General features: G+C 39.6%; 1 protein-coding gene across 5 annotated transcripts in view; it reads right to left on the reverse strand.

The window, feature by feature from the left end:
• PXYLP1 (2-phosphoxylose phosphatase 1) overlaps positions 1-20,053 on the reverse strand; it is a 63,514-nt gene that overhangs the window by 29,205 nt on the left and 14,256 nt on the right. For 4 of the 5 annotated variants that reach the window (XM_083849256.1, XM_083849257.1, XM_083849253.1 and 1 more), the window contains exon 2: positions 8,942-9,073. In XM_083849256.1, the coding sequence (XP_083705382.1) occupies positions 8,942-9,020 (79 nt within the window). In that variant the 5' untranslated portion in view covers positions 9,021-9,073. Of the gene's footprint in view, positions 1-8,941; positions 9,074-11,019; positions 11,043-20,053 lie in introns of those variants that run through there. The other variant, XM_083849255.1, reaches the window with a different exon arrangement.

The raw sequence follows: 20,053 nt of genomic DNA on the forward strand, positions 1-20,053 counted from the left end.
CCTCATTAGCAAACAAACCACAATGCCATTTAGTATGTGTAAGCACTGCTCTTCTCCCAGTGAGCTTCAAAAACTTACAAACAAAGTAACTTTGGGAACAGAAATTACATGCTTTTCAAAAATCTTCATGGTCAAATGAAGAGACACTTTGGATCAAAAAAGCCACTCTATCATTCAAAAATGAAAGCCCAGCAAAAACAGAGATGAAAGGCCAAAACCACCAGCAGATAAATTGCAAGAGGAAAATTAAGAGGCCTAAGAAGAAACATGAACAATTATCTGAAGAACATTAACATCTGAAGAACTTTAAGTGTATCTCAAACAAAGGGCAGTGAGCAGTTATTGTATGAAGAATCTGCCCACAATTGATAGCATTTTAATAAAAGCTCTGATAAAAGCAAGTAAGAGGGCTAACGTTAGTGCAACTGATTTGATTGTGAACTCTCAGAAAACTGATCTCACATTACAGTGGTCAGCAGAAATTAACAGAGGGCTTGTACTAAAACACAGCAGCGTGACAAGGCTGTCATTACCTTAAGTGTAACGTCATAGCTTAAGACACTCAGGTTTTGCTTTGATCACATCATCTTTGTAAAACATGATTAAAAACAAATGTACAAAGGAAGGCAGCATACAGCAAGGGAACGAACAGCTGACAAACTGTACCTGGAAAAGAAAAAGCCGTCAGGGATGAGAATCGCTTTCCGTTGCCTAGCCGGCAGAACAGAAAAGCTCACCAGGGATGGAAGAAGAGTGGCACGACCAGGTGCTGGCAATCTCTGCCGTTCCCAGCTTGCCCACAGGCGAGCAAAGACCAAAGCTGCACAAAGCGCATCTCCCAGGCAGCCTGGAGCAGGCAGTGGCGTGGGGGTTGCATCCACGCAGCTGCCACCACAACACTGAAATCCAAAATCTTGGAAATAGCAAGGCAGAGCTAGAATACAAACTCTGCACAGAGGGGGCCATATTCCTATGAGAAGTAAGGGCTTATATAAAAGCAGACTTCACCTACTTGAACTAAACCTGAAACACCAAACCAAATGTAAAGAATTTAACAGCTGCAAATAGAAACAAAACAATCCCGCGCTATTTATCAGTAAGGCCCCACAACTCAGAATCAAAGACCATAAGGAATGAAGAACAGAGAACTGCACTGGCAAGTGAGTGTTTCCTTCAGTTGATCAGGGTAACGCTCCTGAAATTATAAACAACAAAGAAACGAGGTATTCATGCAAAAAAAAAAAAAAATCTGATCTACTGCTACTAATATTTTAGGTTTTAAGGGACCTCTGCAGGTCAACTGGTTCACTCAAAGTAGGGCTAAATCAAATCTGGCTGCTCAGGGCATTGCCCAGTCAAGTTCAGCTAGAAACAGCTCAAAAGTTACCTGGTGGGCTAAAACCGCCTGCCACTGGGAACAACAGTAGACAGACATCCCTAAGGCCTGGTTATGACCAAGCAACCTGTAAAAGAAAAAAGTTCCAATTTCTTTGCTGTCCCACATCTTAGTTCAAATTAGCCTTCATCAAACTGATACAAATTAAAATACAAATTGCCCTCGTCAGAAAAAATATACAAGTCAGTTACAAAGACAAACTACTGGCCTGTAGATGAAAGTTAAAAAAAACAAATAGCATAAGAACAAGAAATACACCCCATATATATAAAAAATAAAAAAGAACAGCCAGTACTTCTTAAAGCACTGCAGAAAATCTGAGCTACTTATTCTGTGTACTGCCTGAGCTACTTATTCTATGTACTCTATCTCAAATTGTCTGCAACTGCAGTGATGCCATTACAGCCCCACACAGCGATTCCCCAAACCCCTACCAAATTCAGAACAGACTAATACAACGCATACAAGCTCACAGAACTGTAAACAATTACATACCCAAAGAGGCATGGCAAAGAAAACTGCGAGTCACCAGAAGAAAGCACTGTGCTGTCGTCCCCTCCCTGCTTTCCCAAAAGTCTACTACACCTCCACACAGAAGTGTACGTGGGAAGTAGCTGTGCAGAGGGCTGCTTCAGCATTTGGTCTAAGGCTTCAGGGGCAACAGAGCTTGCAGCATTTACATTGGCACAACACTGATTTAAAAAAAAAAAAGAAAAAAAGGAGCCCGGTTCACTAAAGAATAAACCTATTCCCTTCCTATTATTAAAGTTCATTTTCCTTCGTTGTTTTACCATTCATGTGAAATTCAAACAACTGAGCACAGGAACATACTTTTGAGAATGTCCTTAAATTTCTTTAATTTCATAGTAAAAATAAAAAAAATAAAAAATTGCAATGTTTAATAATTATTAAAATATTTAATTTCACAAATTTCAATGTTTTTAAACTTTCTTGCAGATATTGGAACCAGGATTCAAGTTGGATTTTGAGAAAAAAGATGCTAGATGGTTTTATTATTTTCCAGTCTTATTTCCTTCCCTGTAGTATTTAACCCATTACTGTAGTAAGGATTTGCAGATGCCTAAGTATTGACTTGCAGTTAGTTCTTGGGCTTTATTTTATTTAAAATAATTTATTTTATTATTTATTATTATTATTTATTTATTTATTTTATTTAAAGTATTGGGCTTTATTTACAAGAGCCTTCAACCATACGCTTTAATGGCTCATATTAATTTGTGTAAATACGGCTCAACTAACGGTCAACTAACAATGGATGGAGCCAAAACATGTATTTAATTAAGATTTATGAAGTTCCGTAGCCTGCCAAGTAACTTCTACTGGTCAAATCCCATCTGAAGCAACTTAACCTCACCTATACTTAAAGCTGATATTTTAAAATGATTTCTCTGTTTTTGTGGGAGAAAATAAGACTGTCCCATAGTATCATTCTGATGTATTCATCGTGTCTCATCCCCTTATAAGTGAGAACTACTGCAAAATGCAAACATGCACCCTGATTCCTGAACAACACAATACAGAACTTTTTAAGAATCACAAAAGAACAGCTACTCTTCATTTAAATATCCAGTTACAACTATCTTTAACAAAAAAACATGTTTATGAGTAGTTTTCTTCATTCACTACTAAAACGTACACAGCCTTGGATATATTCTTTGTGAGTTGTTTTTCCCTTTGATCTTAAATATAAATTAGTACTTTAAAAAAAAAACACACCTGTCTTATTAGTGGACAATCTGTCATGCTTCTGAGCTTGAAGGCAAAATTCAGGAAGGGAGATACTGGTCTCCTTTTAATTCAGTATGCTGGCAGCACATGCCAGAAACCAGTTGTCTGCTTCAAGACTTCCAAAGTTGCAACTTTTTAGATATGGTTCATTGTAATAAATAAGAAGAATGTGACACTTTCTTTTCTTACATTGAACATGTTATGTATTACAATAGGTCCAAACTGCAACGCGGCTCCAGCTTCCCGAGCTGAGGAAGCACATCCTGCTTTGCCAGTGGAAAGGCTCGACAGGGGCACTACGCCCCTCGGCTTCCAAATCTATTCCCATCTGCCAATCCCTGCTGGGGCCCCCTTTCTCAGACCATGAGAGCGCCCACCGCGCTGCAGCCTCCCTGCAGCAGGAGCTGAGTGAGCAGAGGCAAGGATGCTGAGCTAAACTCCAACTGCTTCCACCTGATCTTGCACAGATGTATCTGGCCACAAAGCAGGGATGCACACAGCAGCAGCCACGCCAGAAGGGTTGGGATTATTAAAGTGAACTAGCTTCCAAAAGGGGCTGTGCAGCAGCACAACAATCATCGCCTACAGACAACAGCCTGATGGGATTGCATATGGTGCTCTTACTGGTCCTCAGAAAATGAGTAGCCCGTAGCACTCGGGCCAATAAAAAAAACCTCACTACCTTTCCTGGTGGAGAATCCTGTCTTCTGTTTCATATAACTCATATATACAATCAAAATCTCAAGTGCAAAACCAGGCAACAGAAAGTACAGTGAAATAAAATTTATTGGGGAAAAAAAAAGTCACATCCAGATGGGCTGAAAACAATGACGCTCAAGCCTGACAGCTGCTGACATTTTAGAAAGCAGTGGCAAATACCAAAATGCTTTTCTATAGAAAGACAGGCCTGAGACTGACCAAAGTATCATGGTACTGAGGGTAACAAGCTTCACGTAAGTAGAGAATTCGTATATGCAGGATCTGCCTGAGTGCCAGAGCCTTAACAATTCCACAACTGCCTGAAGCAGGCTCAAAGGAAAGTCTATAATTTATGGCCTCCACAAGGGTAAAGAGCTAGTAGAAAGAGATGCTTTCCCAGTGTACTTTTGTATTGACTATTTTTCTTTAAATACACTTGTTTTATTAAAAAATATATTTACAAGCATTTGACTAAAAAATTAAAATCCATAGTAATTGTCAAGTAAACTTTACATAGTTCACATACTACATCCTAGCAGGTAACTTTTAAATTTCCTTTTAGTTTGGTTTATTCAAGGTAATTTCAAATATATGTAACTCATTGAAATATCCTGTAGAGACCCACCTTCAGGCTTCTGCAGTCACAGATGTTTTAATTTACTGGAAGGTTTGTGCATGCCCAGTAATTGGGTCCTTATGTACTACACCAATCTTAAGGGGTGAAAAAAGAAAGATAATCTCCTGTTTCTGTGCTGATGTGAGCTCTAACCAACATAATTGATGTTGACAGGGTCCTAATGTATGCCTTTCCCCCCTGTGAGGCTGCATGACCACAGCCTGGCTGACACAACCCTAACATCAAACTCGAATCTAGCTGAGCTGCCATCCTGTTTCAGTACTGTAGGAACTCCCCCAGCCACTGTGTTTACAGTCTCTTTGCACTGCTCTTGTCGTTTTACCAAGCACAAAGTAGGAATGAAGACTTAAATCACTGCAACCTTCTCCTCTAGTGAAAAAAAAAAAGCACAAAGCATCACAACTTGCATTCACTCTGTTTGTATGGAAATAAAATACGCAGTGCTGGTCAACTTGATTACAACCACAATTTAGAGAGACAAAAAGAACAGTCCACTATCTAGGACAGGTCATTTCCCCATTCTGCAGTTTTACTGACAAAGCAAAACAGGTAAGTTTTTAGTTGTACCACCAGGATGTTAGGAGAGCAATATTCCAGCACCCGATGGAATGGCATTCGATCCAGCAAGCCAATCCAGCATATGTTTGACAAACGTGAGCTGCCTGCTCCACAGAGCTGCCTTCCACACCACTCGTACCACCGTATCCCAGACACAAAGCAGAAGACAGCTTCTGCTCTGGTAAGAGTGGGCACTGACAACTGGTTCGTGTCAATCCACTGCAACTATTGCAGGGGCAAAACATTGACAGCACTTAGAACTGTTGGTTACTCTCAAAACAGATTTTGGGGAAATTTTCTCAATGGTCTACCCTGTAAGTTAAGCACTAGTAGAGAGTGTGCTCTAACTGCATAGAGCACCAGCCATGGGAAAACCACAGGAAAGGAGATTAGTTTAGACCAGAAATCAGAAACCACTGTAGAAAAGAAAGGGTCTAAGAACAAACATCAAAACAGGAAGCAAAGTGACCTGGGTCTGCCCCAGCCTACCAGTATTGAAGACTCTGACAGCCAGCATCAGTTGTTTTCCCCGCTGTTTGTCTTCCTTCTGTATAAACTTCAGATGTGACAACTGTTAGCCCTCAAACAACTGCCTTGGGACTTGCTCTTACAAGAACGGATGGACTTGCATTAGGACTCCTGACACGTATGACACCCATCATCTCCACTTCATCGTGGCTGCAGAAATTGCTGCTTATGAAGCAGCTCCAGACCTTCCACAACACAGTCCATTAAAGTAAACCAGCATCAATTTCCGCCTGACCTGAAGTACTGGGCTGCCAACTGCCACAAGCAATGCCTGAACCCTTTCAGCTCAAGCGGGTAGTAATCTTGTCAGCCATCCCCGTGTGCTCTGTTTGTGACACTGATTGGGAACCTATGGAAAACCCTCTGAACTTGGGCCTTCCCTGCTTGCTTCACTGCAGAATCAGCCACAAATCACAGGTCTGGCTTCAAATCGCTTCAGCTCAAGGACAAGAAGGAAAAGGTATCACACTTCTACAGGAACTAGGCTCTGCCCTACAGCAGAAGGTTAAAAAAAAAAAAAGGAAGATATGTCCCACTTATGCAATCATGCATTTATGTTACTGTTTCGCTTTTCTAAACAAAGTTATGACCTGGAGGAAGAAACCCTTTCAACATTCATTGCTTAGAAAAGCAGTAGCATGTTTTAAGATGACCAGCCCTCTTCCTCAAAGCTGCACCCTGCTTGCTAACAGAGAATCACAATCTCACAACAGCCTAGAACATTCATTCCCACACCAAATGCTTCAGGAGACAGCTCCCATCATCCATGGGTGGGGCATTTTCCGAAGTCTAAATGTATTAACTCTCATTTTCATATTATATGCATATGAAAATGATATGTATATAATGAAAATTAAGTGTATATTACATATACATATCTATATATTACATACACATATCATAGCCATTCTATGATTCTATGATGATTCATTTTCATTCCGTGATCTGACTCAAATTATGAAGCAACATAACCAAAATTTGCATCAGGAAGCTTGGAGGGGATCAGAATTTGGAAGCTAAATTCTACAGTCTGATGAAAAAGAAAATAAGCATAGTGCTTTCAGAAAAAAAACTTTATACATGAAACAAGACTACATTACTACCACACTGTGTAACAGTGAGAATCAACAAACCTCTGAAATGTGTTATCTTAGGGTAACAGATTCAGTGCAAGGAAAGATGTTCAATAGGAAGGACCTCACAATAGCTAAAAAGGAGAAAAATAGTAAATACAGATCTACTAAGTATGTAGTGACCCAACAAATAGTTGGAATTTAAAGCAGCAGTAAGTTTTCTTAATGTTCTGGAATTTCTCAGGTAGGGATTACTGCTTTGTTGAGTCAGCACGTGGGTTATGTTCTAGTACTTGGGTCACTTTTATCAAAGCATCAGTTTTACATATTGGTATCAGTCATACTGACTTCTTCTATAAGACAATGTATTATGCAAATATTTAAGGAAATACTTGTGTCTGTTTCATCAAAAGCTCAAGTTCAGAATCAAGGATCTCCTTAGTTTAATACTAAACCACTTAGGAATAATAAATTAGAGGAGTATAAACATTTACAGCTATCATTTATTTGAAAGCAGATCACGATGAACTCACAGAATCTGAACAATTTTGTTGGTTGTTGTGATAGAAGAGAATTTTGCCTTGGCTTTGGAGATGGCCTTTGTGACAAGTTTAAATTAACCTCTCTACAACCTGAAGCTGGCAGGAGTTAAAATATTAGGCTACTTAAAATACCTGGTCCCTGCTGGCCTGCTCTGCAGCTCTCATTCTGTAAAAATTTCTATATGCATTTTGGTATTGGCTCTAAGCTTCACAAGGGCTGCTTGCTGTAGCTTAAGTGCTTTTTAAAGCACTCCTCAAACTTCTTTAGCTCCTGGAATCCCTCTTGCACAAATGTTATCTCCAAATTAATTGGAAAATTAACTTGCTCTTTTGATAAAATGTAATTCACTCTCCTGTATACCTACCTTCTCTAAATACAGCTCATTTTTGTGAAAAAATCAGTTTCATATTTCAGCTGAGGTTCCTCCAAGACCTTCACCCTACACACAATTCTTATCCAAGCATACAATATCAGGCTTTAGCCATAAAGAGCCTAAACTGATTGCAGCAAAACAAGCTACACTCAGACCCAAAGGCATGTACTCACAGGAGGCTGAAAAAGCCATTTGGAGCCATAGGTTTCTGTATTACATGCAAACGAGTTTAAAGACAAAAAAGATACTAACAAAATCAAAGTGTTTTTCTGTTGTGGTTTTGTTCCTTTTTTTTTTTTAAATACGAAGAAACTGTTCAATATACCTAGAAGAAACTAAATCCAAAGTAATCTCTCTTTTTTTTTTTTTTTAGCCACAAGCCAGGAAATTACTCACTCTATGCAAATTGAAAAAAATATATACATCTATATATAGACCGGTAGAAGGCTCACAGAGCTTTAAAATATTCTTACATTAAAATCATATAATTTAGCCATAAACTGGTCTGGATTAGAAAGGACATTAAAGATCATCTCGTTCCAACCCCCTGTCCTGGGCAGGGCCCCCTCCCACCAGCCCAGGCTGCCCCCAGCCCCATCCAGCCTGGCCTTGGGCACTGCCAGGGATGGGGCAGCCTGGGCCAGGGCCTCACCACCCTCTGAGGGAAGAATTTCCTCCCAACATCTAATCTAAACTTACCCTCTTTTAGTTTAAAGCCATTCCCCCTTGTACGAACGCTGCACTCCCTCCCTAGCTCTCCTGTAGTCCCCTTTAGGTACGGGAAGGCCGCTGTAAGGTCTCCTTGGAGCCTTCCCTCCTCCAGGCCCAACAACCCCAACTCCCTCAGCATGTCTCCATAGGAGAGGTGCCCCAGCCCTCGGATCAGTAAATGACCACCCTCTGGATTGATCTATGATTAATTGATGTGAAGCAGACCATGATTTATCTTTTCTTAAATAAACCTAAGGATAAGCCAATTCAACTGTTAAAAGTTTCCTAATGTGAGGGCACAAATAAGGAGAAGTTCCAACCTCTTTCACAGCAGTTTTCTCAATCCTGTCTAGGCTGATGCAATGTAAAATACAAATTGCAGCAGGTTTTACCCCAAATGTGTTTGGTTTTATTTCATGGAAGGACTAAGACACTTTCAATTAATTAATTGCACTACAGAACTAAGAATTTCTGAAATAGCCTTATTTGAAAATATTCTAGATTGTATGGATCCCTACATGGCACACAAAACTGTTTTAATTCTTACATTTGCTTTCCTATTTTCGAAAACAAGTATTTAAATACACAAAGAATGCTTAAATGACATGTAAACATGGCTACTTTTTAAACATATCCATAGAGAGATGCAGACAAGACAACGAGGACACACTTACAGAACTGTAGACTGAGGCTCAAAAAGGCTAGTAAGGCTGCCAAAGCCAGCAAGAACAGAAAACGGTTTCGGAAAAGCATTATTATTCGTTCTGCTTTCTCTTCATGGTTTCATCTTCATGTGTCAACAATTTCTGCAAACAACAAACAACAAAACATTGGCAAATATATTTCAGATGTGGGAGTATCAGTTAAATCAAAGCAAATTCAAATATCCTTTTGACAGTGTCAAGTTACTTCTTAAAGGCAAACACATAAGCTGATTCGAACTGTGAACAACAGTATCAAGAAGTTGTCTTGACCCAGTTATGAGATTACATTTCCATAATGCAGAACTTTCAAGTACATAAAAGAACTCTGCCTTTTCCCATCAAATTATTTTCTCTTGCTAACACAGGGTTAATGCTCATACCAGAACATTGGCAACAATCTGAGATTCTCTGATCCTCTGAATCTAGTTGTTTATGACAGCACATCCAAATATGTTGACAGAAAATAACCTTTTCTGCCACCAATGTTTCTTCTTGCCCCAGAATTTATTTGCTGATGGAAATCAGCAGAAACTTCTCTTGCTTCTTTCCTGCTTTTGAGAATGCACACATGAGATTAATGCATCTCTCTTTATCAAAACCCTTCTGTACTTGAAAAACTACCCATCCTACCAGGATGGAGTTTTGAGACTGTCATTAGACTTGGCTTTATCAGTGCTCAGAGACTGAGATCAAGATCTTGGTACAATCACAATGTCAAAATTCCAGTACTTTATTCCAAAGATTTTTCTCATTAGTATTTGAAAATGTCTCATGAATCACTGAATTTCTTGTTTTTATCTGTTGTGGTTAGTCCTAAGAAGAATTATTGATCTATGCATTGAGCCAAAGCAATACCTTAGTATTAAGCAATTATCATTACCTTAGTATTAAGCAATGGGACCCAGAGTGTAAGCAGTGATCTTTCAGAAATGAAGGAAGTGGGGACTAGTGGTGAAATGTTACATACATGTATATTTTGCTGGATTGAGGTCTCTCTGTCTCATTATACTTGGAGAGCTATCTTCACAGCTTTTGGAAACTGGAAAAACTGAAAGAACTGGAGGTTTTGAGAAGTAAGAAACCAGATCTATTACAGTACTTTTCCAAAATGCCAAGAGCGCCATAATTGGCATGTGCAAGCCGTAATAAAAGCAAAAAAAAAAAGTCAAAAAAGAGACAGAAGGAATGACTTTAACAGTGTCAGTTTCCCTAAATCATAGCTCATCCGGGAACATGTCAGTGAAAGGTATGCTGAATCTAAACTGAACTAAGCCACTGAAACTAAACAAAGCTGTGAAGGGTGGAAGGTATAAGGCTTGGTGAATACAAAACACTAGGAGAGAATGAAGCAGTTAAACCAAACAGATGGAAGAACAGAAGGGGAACCACGGGAAAAAGCAAAATTAGACTTAGACTGGAGGAGAAGGTAAAACATTAAAAAGCTCTCACGAACAAGGGCTCTTGTGCACAGTCCACGCACAGGAACACAGTTGCTGCACAAACAGAAGTTCCATAAAAGGGGAAGATCACAAAACAGGAGGAAAAGGGGTAACACCTCAAATTGCCAAAATAGTTTAAATTAGTTTTCAACCTAGTTGCAAGATCAGAAGTTTCAAAACATTTAGTTTTAAATGCAATAGTTAAGACATTATTAACAAGGTAGAAAGATTTTCCTTTAAATATATTTGGCCTGCTAAGTTAGAAGATGCTGTGTTACAATTCATTAGGAAAAGGAACAGTTGCTGTTGAGTGACTGTTAAATAAGAGCCTGTCAATACAACTTGTCATCAGCTGTCACTTGATATCAAACTGCCAGGAATAAGGTGAGCGTACGTAAGACTGAGACCTGAAGCCTCTGCTCCTCAGTGCTGGCACCCAAGGAGCTCCCAGGTAAAACAGGACAGCAAATGCTATGTGAAGACAGCACGGTAGGCATTGCACCCAGTGATGGGAGCATTTAGAAGCATATCATAAGAGGGGAGCTAATATTAAAAAAAAAAATAAAATAAAATAAAGCCTGAAGGGAAGAAAAAAAGAACCAACCTTACCTCCCCATAAAACCTCTTTTCCTACGCAGACTGATCACAAAACAAGCCACACAGCAGAACACATTTTGGGTCTTCACAGAATATACTACCACATAACCAGGGGCTTGTGTGTTGCAGAGCATCTGCTGCTAACATGACATTTGGAAAACATTGATCTATTTACTCTGCACACAGGCCAGAGTGCAGGTCATGCCCTAGTCTCGCCATGTCCCCTTGTAGGCTCTCAGTACTCAAAGGTCAGTTTTATCAACATCTGACAACTCCGCGTTCCTGCTCCCAGGTACGGGCTGTGGCTCTTTTCGGCAGAGCTAAGCAAGCAGCTGCTGCTTTCAGGGGTGACTGCACCACGCTGCTGCAACTGGCAGAGTCCTGCACCTGGAGGACTACCCTGGCAGTAGCTTCTGCAGCGTGCCAGGAAAGCATTGATTTATGTTCACCTCCGGTGAGGATCTTTTGCTCAAGAGAGAATGCAGGTCTGGATAAAGAAGTCCTGCAGAACCCAGAGCTTATTTAGACAATGCTAATTGTAAGCATGACGTACATAAGCAGCCTAGATATTCTGAAGAACAGCTGTTCAGAAAACTAAATGCAGGTAATTGCTACTTCTGAGGCCCCTTTTGCAGTAAACCTACCTACCTGCAGAACTTTCCTTGCTTTTCAACTTATTCCAAAACTCTCAACTTACCACAACACGCCAGAATGACTCACAGTGTTTACAGCACCCTCAACCCTTACCTACTTTCACAAGACTATGCCAAACCTGTTCTAATGTAAGGTTCTAGCTTCTGCATGCTCAAACAAGGGCAAAAACAGCCTTACACTTAAAGGCCAGGCCTCGACTAACCCGCAGCTCCCCGGTCCAGCAGCTGCCGTACCCATCCCACTTAGCTCAGCACCAGCAGGGCGCTGCCCCGTAGTGCTCCATGTGCAACCTCCCGCCCCGGCACCTCCTTGGCTGCAAAGTAGAGAGACTTTTTTTGCAGGGTTAATTAGCCAAGTTCTCTCCTTTGATTATTTTTGGTCAGGCTCTGAAAATACTTACAAGATCAATGCTTTCAACGCTCATACTAAGTCTGATGTGACACTAAACCACTGCTCCTGAACTCCTATACCAATGTAGTGATACTGTTATGTCCTCTAACTTATCTGTATCCATCTAGAATGCAAACCTACTACATGGCATGAAGTGCAAGCACATTATTACACTGAATCACAATGACAGCTTAAAAAATTGATTTGATTAAAATAGCATGTCTCCATAAATAATCAATAGTACTCTTCAAAGTCTGCCTCAATAGAATCACTTTATTTATGTGATATGGCACATCAAAATGACACACCACTGAAATACAAGCAAGCAAAAGTGGTCACAATGAAACAGCAAAGAGAAATAATGCTATCTTCCTTTTCTGAGGTCACTAAGTCTGAACCTAACTATACACCGAAGACAGATACAAGTGTATTTTGTTGCACACTTATACAGCCTACCAGGGAGAGCAAAAAGCCTACAGACATTAAAAAACTGATTTGGAGTAACATTCATAGATAGCTTCAGAAAAATTCATGAAAGAACACAGGGACCCACTTAATAGTATAATGTCTCTATACTGCAGAAGACAACAACCAACTTGAGAGTTTTTTTTATTGTAATTGTTTTTAATGCATCTTTCATCTTTCTTCTACATCTGCAGTTTATTTTCCAACACAAGCCCTGTTTTGAAGGAATCTAAAATGAAGGTGACAGCACCAGATGCAATTATAATGAAGACTCCTGCCTTTACTTTCACGTTAATGAGTGATGTTCCATCAATTATTCCCCAGTCATTTGGCAGCTGACTACCAGGCAGTATATTTGTCATCTACTAATTGCCTGAACATTGGACTTCTGGTTCATTCAGACAGCTGAAGAACTTCATGCTCTTAAAAAAGAAGCTGCAAAAAATATCTGTGTAAGCAAGCGGCACAAGCCAAACCTTCTCTTTGGTGATTCAAAGGACTATTTTCTGTTGCTATTGCTTTTGATTTTGCGTTTTGTCCTGTAGGAATGAAAAACAGTGGCTGGTATCTTGTGGTTATGACCAAATCCACCACTGCTACAAATATCTAGGAAAAGCAGTAGAGAAGGGAAGGAACAGGACACTCAGCAGAACCAATGCTGAGGTCAGCACAACCTGCTTAGCTTCTCGTGCTTGTAATGGTCACGTTGAGGAAACCCTCACAAAATCCCTGCAGTTGACTGTAACTTCAGCAATTTAAACTGGACTTACTATTCCTGCACCACTGACGTTGCATTTTGCATAGCATCATGAAGGAACAAAGCTAGCACCTGCAATATTGTTAATCATAATTCTTCGTTTCCTACCAGGAAAAACCAACAACAAGAAAACAATTATTCAATTTTTTAAAAGCATTTATGAGAAATCGGTCACATCATTTGTCATCATTAATAAAATCAAGCAAAACCTGCTTGGTAATGTTACTCATGTTAGCCCACCTCATGACTTAAGCTGGAAGTAAGCAACCGCAGAAAACACAGAACTTGCCTGAGAGTACAAACAGGTCAGCAGCCTGTTGAGCCCTAATAGAAAATAAAACATAAGGAAAGACAGGACCAAAAAAGCAACATGTACCACTCCAAAACAGAAAGGAGTGTATTGAACACAGCTACATTTTAATATGTACACAGTAATTGTTACCTATAAAATGTTTTCAAGATTTTATTTTTGAGTTGCTTAACATTTTAGTTACTGTTTCAGTTACTCAAGTTTAACCTTTTCTGGTATTTAGAACATTAAAATATCTACATCTAAAGTTCTCTTTTCTCCTATTCCAAGTGTCTTCCTTAACTATTCAGTTCTAAAATTCTCATGCTGACACATCTGGTCGTGAGACATTCAAAAGCTATTGAAAATGGCCCAGCAGTACTGCCCAGTCTGTCAGAGCAGCCAACACAAGCTCTCACTTCATTAAAGCAAAAGGATCAAACAGAGCTCTTACTCTAATAAGTTTTGTCCCTCTATACAGAGCTTATTATTTTCACTGTGTAAGTAAATCATGTAAGTTTCAAAGCCTTCCCTTTGCTATAGAGAGCCGAGATACAGGTGGTCCACTGAAAAACTCCATCACTGCAAGCACCTTAAAGCTCAGCTGGAAGAGATTTTGAACTAACAGAGCAGTAGCAAGCATCTTAAAATGAGAAGCAGGTGGTAGAAGGTCAGCCCAAGGAATCGAGATTTCAAATCTTCAAAATCCTAGGTGTGGTAAACTACTTCCACTGCTCAGCTCCAAAGGTTGAAAGACTGAAGAAGGCTGGGACTGCCACAATAACTACATTTGATGAGGCTGAAAATACAGCTTTGAAGGCCTCTCTCTCAGTAGTTCAACTGATATTAACGAGTTAGAGGGAAAACTTGAGGGGTGAGGGGAAGGGAGAAGAATGATGCTTTTCTGAGGGGAAGAAATCACTTTAACTGGTTGACGAGAGATACAGTCATCTTCGTGCACAAATTTGTTTAGAAAAATAATAATTTGGCTACTGTGTGCATTTTTTTTTAGCATTAGAAAAAGTGGGGAAGGAGAGAAGAAAGGATGGAACAATAAGTAATTTAAAGACAATCCATCATCACCATAAAGAAATATCCCAGGAAACCCCAGGCTGTCTCAAGTCAAAAAGAAACTGTAGGCTAACGAAGCACGGAGAGACTGTGCTCCGTATGATCCTACATGAACGTCATGTTTGTCTGTCTAAAGTCACCCCAAAGCTGCTCCTCAGAACCGTCTCCCTCAGGGTTTTCTGTTTCAGGGTAAACCCGCTGGCAGAGCTGGGGCTGAGAACAAAGTCACTCACCACAACGGCTGGATTCTCCATTCCTTTCAGCTGGGGCTGGAAGATAGAAACAAGTGGCTGGGGGGTGGGATGCAGGACGAAAAAGTGGGAAGAAAATAGATTTCTTTCTTTAAAGAAAAAATATATATATTTTTTGGCTGATTTCCTACGCTGCAAATTCTTCCCCTTCAAAATAACGCCCATTTAGCCAGTAACTCTGAGAACTGAACATTCAAGTTAAACCAATACCAACTTCAAATACCAAGGGTTTTTTTGTTGTTTTTTGTTTTTCCTCAATAGAACACTCAGGTTATATTAAAAAAAAATGGAAAAAAAAGCTGGATTGGGGGAAAAAAAAAAGATGCAGTAACAGGGCTGGCTAAGAAGTGAAAGAGACGTAAAACTAACTTCTGTTGTACATTTCAGAAAGTTCACCAGACATAGTGTTACAATATCCCAACTAGTGATGGAGCAACACCAGACATCAATCTGTAGGCAGCCAGGTTTCAGCAGTTCTGGTTTCCACAGAAGCACTTATCATCAAGTATCTTAATATTTTTATGAAGCCACAGAACCACATAAACATAACTAACTCATGGTTGGTACAGTGCCAGCCTAAAGGATAGTTTGTTAGACAGAAAAGCATATTCCAAAAAGCTGTTTATGTCAAAAAAAAAAAAAAGCAGAAAGTCACAGAGACTTCAAAAACACCCTGTCACTGGATTTTATAATCCAGAAGAGTTGCTTTGCATTCAAAGTGACGAAGGGACCACTGCTCGTACTGAAATTTGATTACACCTTGAAGATAATCCCCAGCTCTCAAAAGAAAAGGTCCACTGGACTCTCAGATCTTAGCTTTTAAACCCCAAGGTACACAATCAGGTAACAATGAACATTTTATAAAGCATCTTCTCCAAAACTTTCTGAAAACTTTCAGACATTAGGAGGACTGTCATACAGTTTTCTGGTGCAAATCCTGGGAACGCACTTTTCAGGTTACAGCCAGAGTATATCCTTGAAAGGGTGGTTTCCAGCCTTTCAATTCCGTCCTACTCAAATCACCAGTGTGAGTTGCCTACAGGTGCAAGCAGGACAAGTTTTCCATACAGTTTAACTTTGCATTTAATTTCTGATGGTCCAAGTCCTTTAGAATTCATTTGTTTTATTTAAAATTGAACCTCCAAGTTTATGAAAATTTTAAAACTGAACATAAACACAGCCACGCAGAGACATCTACATTCAAGTTCTGTTTAGCACATAAATGTTGCAGCTAATGTAACGCTCTAAGAGAACAACTATCTTTTATGGGTTCCCCAGCATTGGAAGTTGACTTATTTCGCAGACAGGGATCTCCTTGTTTCTGGAGGCTTAGACTTCTATCAGCTTTCTGATGAAATCATGCCCACGTTTTCTTGAACAAAGTTTAAGTGAAAAATGTGTGAGAACTGTTAAAGGGCATGAAAAGATCATTAAGTATCTGATTCTTTTATCTTTTTCACACTTCCGCAGAACAGTTTAGATGTATCAATTTACCTCCCCTATACTCTGACCACTACCCATCTTCCAAGGGATCATTTCTAAAAGTAAATGCCTCTGACAATCTAAACAATACATTTTTGAAGAAATGTAATCTGCATGACTTGTAAATACAACCCTTCTATTCAGCGATGCTTCAAAACTGCACCTTAAAACACTCAAACGGTGTTTTGTAAGACCTAACACAACCATTTCTGACATGAGGTCATTAAAGAATATCAGCACTGCAATTACTTCTGCGTAATCACTAGCACTATTACTACGAGAAAACAAGTAAACACATGAGCTAACCTAAAGATGAAGGGAAGTAGAGTGCCAAAATATAATCTTTTCCTCCTCCAATATCTCTGCTATTCCTAAAATGCTCACTAAATATATCAAAGAAATTCTGAAGAGCTGCAATTGAGATGTCATCTCTACATATTCTCCCCTTAAAATATACATATATATATATATATATATATATTTAGTTAGTCTCCTTTCCCCTCTTTACAGACCACTTCCCCCTGTAACAACCCAACACAGAGACAGCTCGCTGCCTTTGTGCCCTGGCCCTAGCAGCATACTGACAGCAGGGGCTTTTCCTCCCACCAGCTTCGCTACTCTCTCTATAAAGAACATCACTTGCTCCCATCAGCCGTGACACAGAGACGACGTGCACATGCCTGGAGGAACTTATTAGAGTCTAAATTAGCTCTGGCAGTAAACAAATGAGAAAAACAGGATTGCGCGTAGGGTGCATTACACATTCCGTAAGTGTTTCTGTCTGTAGGCTCCTTTATGTCTCCTTACTTTGTGCCAGATTTAGACATCCGCATAGATCAGAGGATGAAGCAATGGTCACCATCAAAATTCATGCTTGCCAGCTCATTTTTTTTCCCATTTTTCATGAGTACTTTTAGTTACTCGTGTTAGTCCCTGATGCTCAGCCCTACCACCTCCCTCCAGGGCGCTGAGAGCCAGCAGGATTTTGCTGTCGAGCTCCGCACGAAGGGGAGCTGGCATGTAGCGGGGACACGGCACCCCCAGGAGCTCCTGCACTCCGGTCCTTCAGCAGAGATGCACACACTTGGACAGTGACCAAGCACTGACTTCTCCAGTGATCACTGTCTGCCCCTCTACAGCTGTCACATTGATCACATTTTTCATCAGGTGTGCAGAAGTATGCCTTGGCTTTTACTTGGTGCCACGCAGTTCTTCCCATCGGTGCTGTCTTCCAGAGGCCCTCATTCTGTCATGCACCACTGCAACCCAGTTCTGCTCCCTTTAATCTGGTCCCTTTTACAACGCCTGGACTGCTAGGTATTTCCAAGTCCCACCCGACTGATTACTTTTTCACCCTCGCTAGTTGGCTTTCAGCGACCTCAGGTCTGTCAGTATGTGTATATTCAAAAGACCACCTACCATGGTTCATATATACAACACGTTCCTGTACCAAAGACATATATAACACTTCTTGCACAGCATTTCTCTTTTCTTGGTTATTTGCCAAAAAAAAAAAAAAATGTAGGTGTAAAATTTGGAAACAGATCCCAAGAGATTACTTACACTCTTGTGGTCAGCACAATATTTTTATTTACGGTAGTCCTTGTGTCACTGTTTGCGAGCACTAAGTACGATCCAAGCTTTAAATAGGGACAGATGCTATGATGCCACACAACGTATCTACGTTATATGGCTGGGCTTCTTTCTAAACCAGTCCACTACCAAGGCAGACACCAAAACACAGGGATGAAAACATGCTGGAGAAGATTGCTACCATTTTTATTTCTGCTTCACAGTTTACAAAGATCAGGTTAAAGCCAAACATGCCCTCATTACAGCCCTTGTTACAATCCAGTTGCACTCCTGTGTTTTTGTTTTTGAAGTTGTAATGGCTGTATTATCAATTTCTACTAACATGAGAAAAAAAATCATACTCCCTTAGGCTTTAACACCTATGCGCTTGAATAGAAAAAAAGCCACACAACTGAACTAAACAGGACATATCTGTTAGCTTGTTACAATTATGAACACAAAATAAAGATTTGCTATACTCCTATCAGGTAAAATAAAGAACAAAGCCTACCAAATAACAGGAAAAAGCATCACAGAAAGCTCATTAATGACATACCCTTCCATAGCAAATCAGGAACATTCAGAAAACAAACTGTTTTCTTTCCAACTGTACAGAGGAACTGCACACCAGTAAAAAAATTCACATTCTCCAAGTCACACTAGTCTTCCCTGGACCACTGCTTTGACGACAGGCTTTATAAAGAAACATATTTGTAGCAGACTGATTCTCTGCTATAGATAAAAGATTTTCAGAACATATTCTTTGCATCAAACCATAAGGAAAAAAACATTCTCCTATTAATGGCATTAAAACAAACACATGCTGCTGCCATCTGCATTTCTTTTCTAAACACTTCAAAGAACCAAAATTTCTCTTGCATTCTGTTCCCAAACCCTCTTTTCCTCCAGTTATCAGGACTATCCATTTTTAAGCTGTGCCAGCTACAAACCTGTCCAAATGATTAATAATAATAAAAACCAACAACACAAAAACCAAACAACAACAAAACACGAAGCCCCCAGTTCTCAGGAATCTACACATTTTTGATTGCCAAAATGATGGCAGAGAAAGATCACTTCATTCAACAGGAAAAACCACCTCTATCTTCCACATCGCTCAGAACGCGGGAGATAACATGAAGATGGATATGATTTTGCATTTAGGATGCAAATTTTAAGCTACATTTTGAATGTGATATATAGCACGGGCTACTTTCTTTCAAAGCAGAGAAGCCTCACTGTTGTGTTAAAAATCTATCTATATAATCCAGTCTAAAACCAAATCTGCCAAATTAAAAAGCATTAAACAGTATTTAAATAACTTAGGAACATAAACCATTCATCCTTGCAAAAATCAGACTTGATAGCTCACCCAAATCATAAGTAATTAAAAGACTACATCAATTCCTCTGCTAGCTTAACATCTCTTCTCTCATTTTCACATTCCTTTCAGGAACTGTTGAGTTTCCTCACTTTGGTTTTCCATTAGGTCTCATTTGGTTTCCTTGTTTCAAAAGCAAATATATGAGAGCATGAAATATTTCAAGGATGAGGTGTCCTTGACTTTTTTTTTTCTGATCCGTTTAAAACCTTAGTTGGAGAGATCCTTCCATTCAGGCAAACTTCTCTATACATGCTTTGACCTGGCCTTGACTAGCTCTTTTTGGCTGGAAACTAAGCACTGTCCTACCACTTAACAAAATTTTAATACCTAGGAAAATCTGTCATAAGCCCAACTCTTAGTCAACCTCTTCAGCAATATCACCACATCCCTACTCCTTTTCCCACCCAGCGATAGGTCATGCACTTCTGCTTCCCTGAACTGCAGGGAAAGTAAAAACAAAAACAAAGGAAGTGCTTGTGCTTCCTTAAAGGAAACCGAGCAACTCTTTTTCAACATTATTATAAAACTTGAAAGAAACCTTACGATTGTTGATGGCTCCAAGCCAGAACTGAATCCTAATTGGCAGCAAAACCATTCCAGAACACACACAATTAAATAAGTCTTAAAAAATAGCACCAGAATTTAATGATTTTAAGCTTATAATTTTAAAATGGTATACCATATGCTCATAATTGTGTAAGCATAGATCCTAATCAGACGCAGATCACAGC

The sequence above is a fragment of the Anser anser genome (genome assembly GCF_964211835.1).
Source record: "Anser anser genome assembly, chromosome: 9".
In the NCBI taxonomy this organism is placed as follows: domain Eukaryota; kingdom Metazoa; phylum Chordata; class Aves; order Anseriformes; family Anatidae; genus Anser; species Anser anser.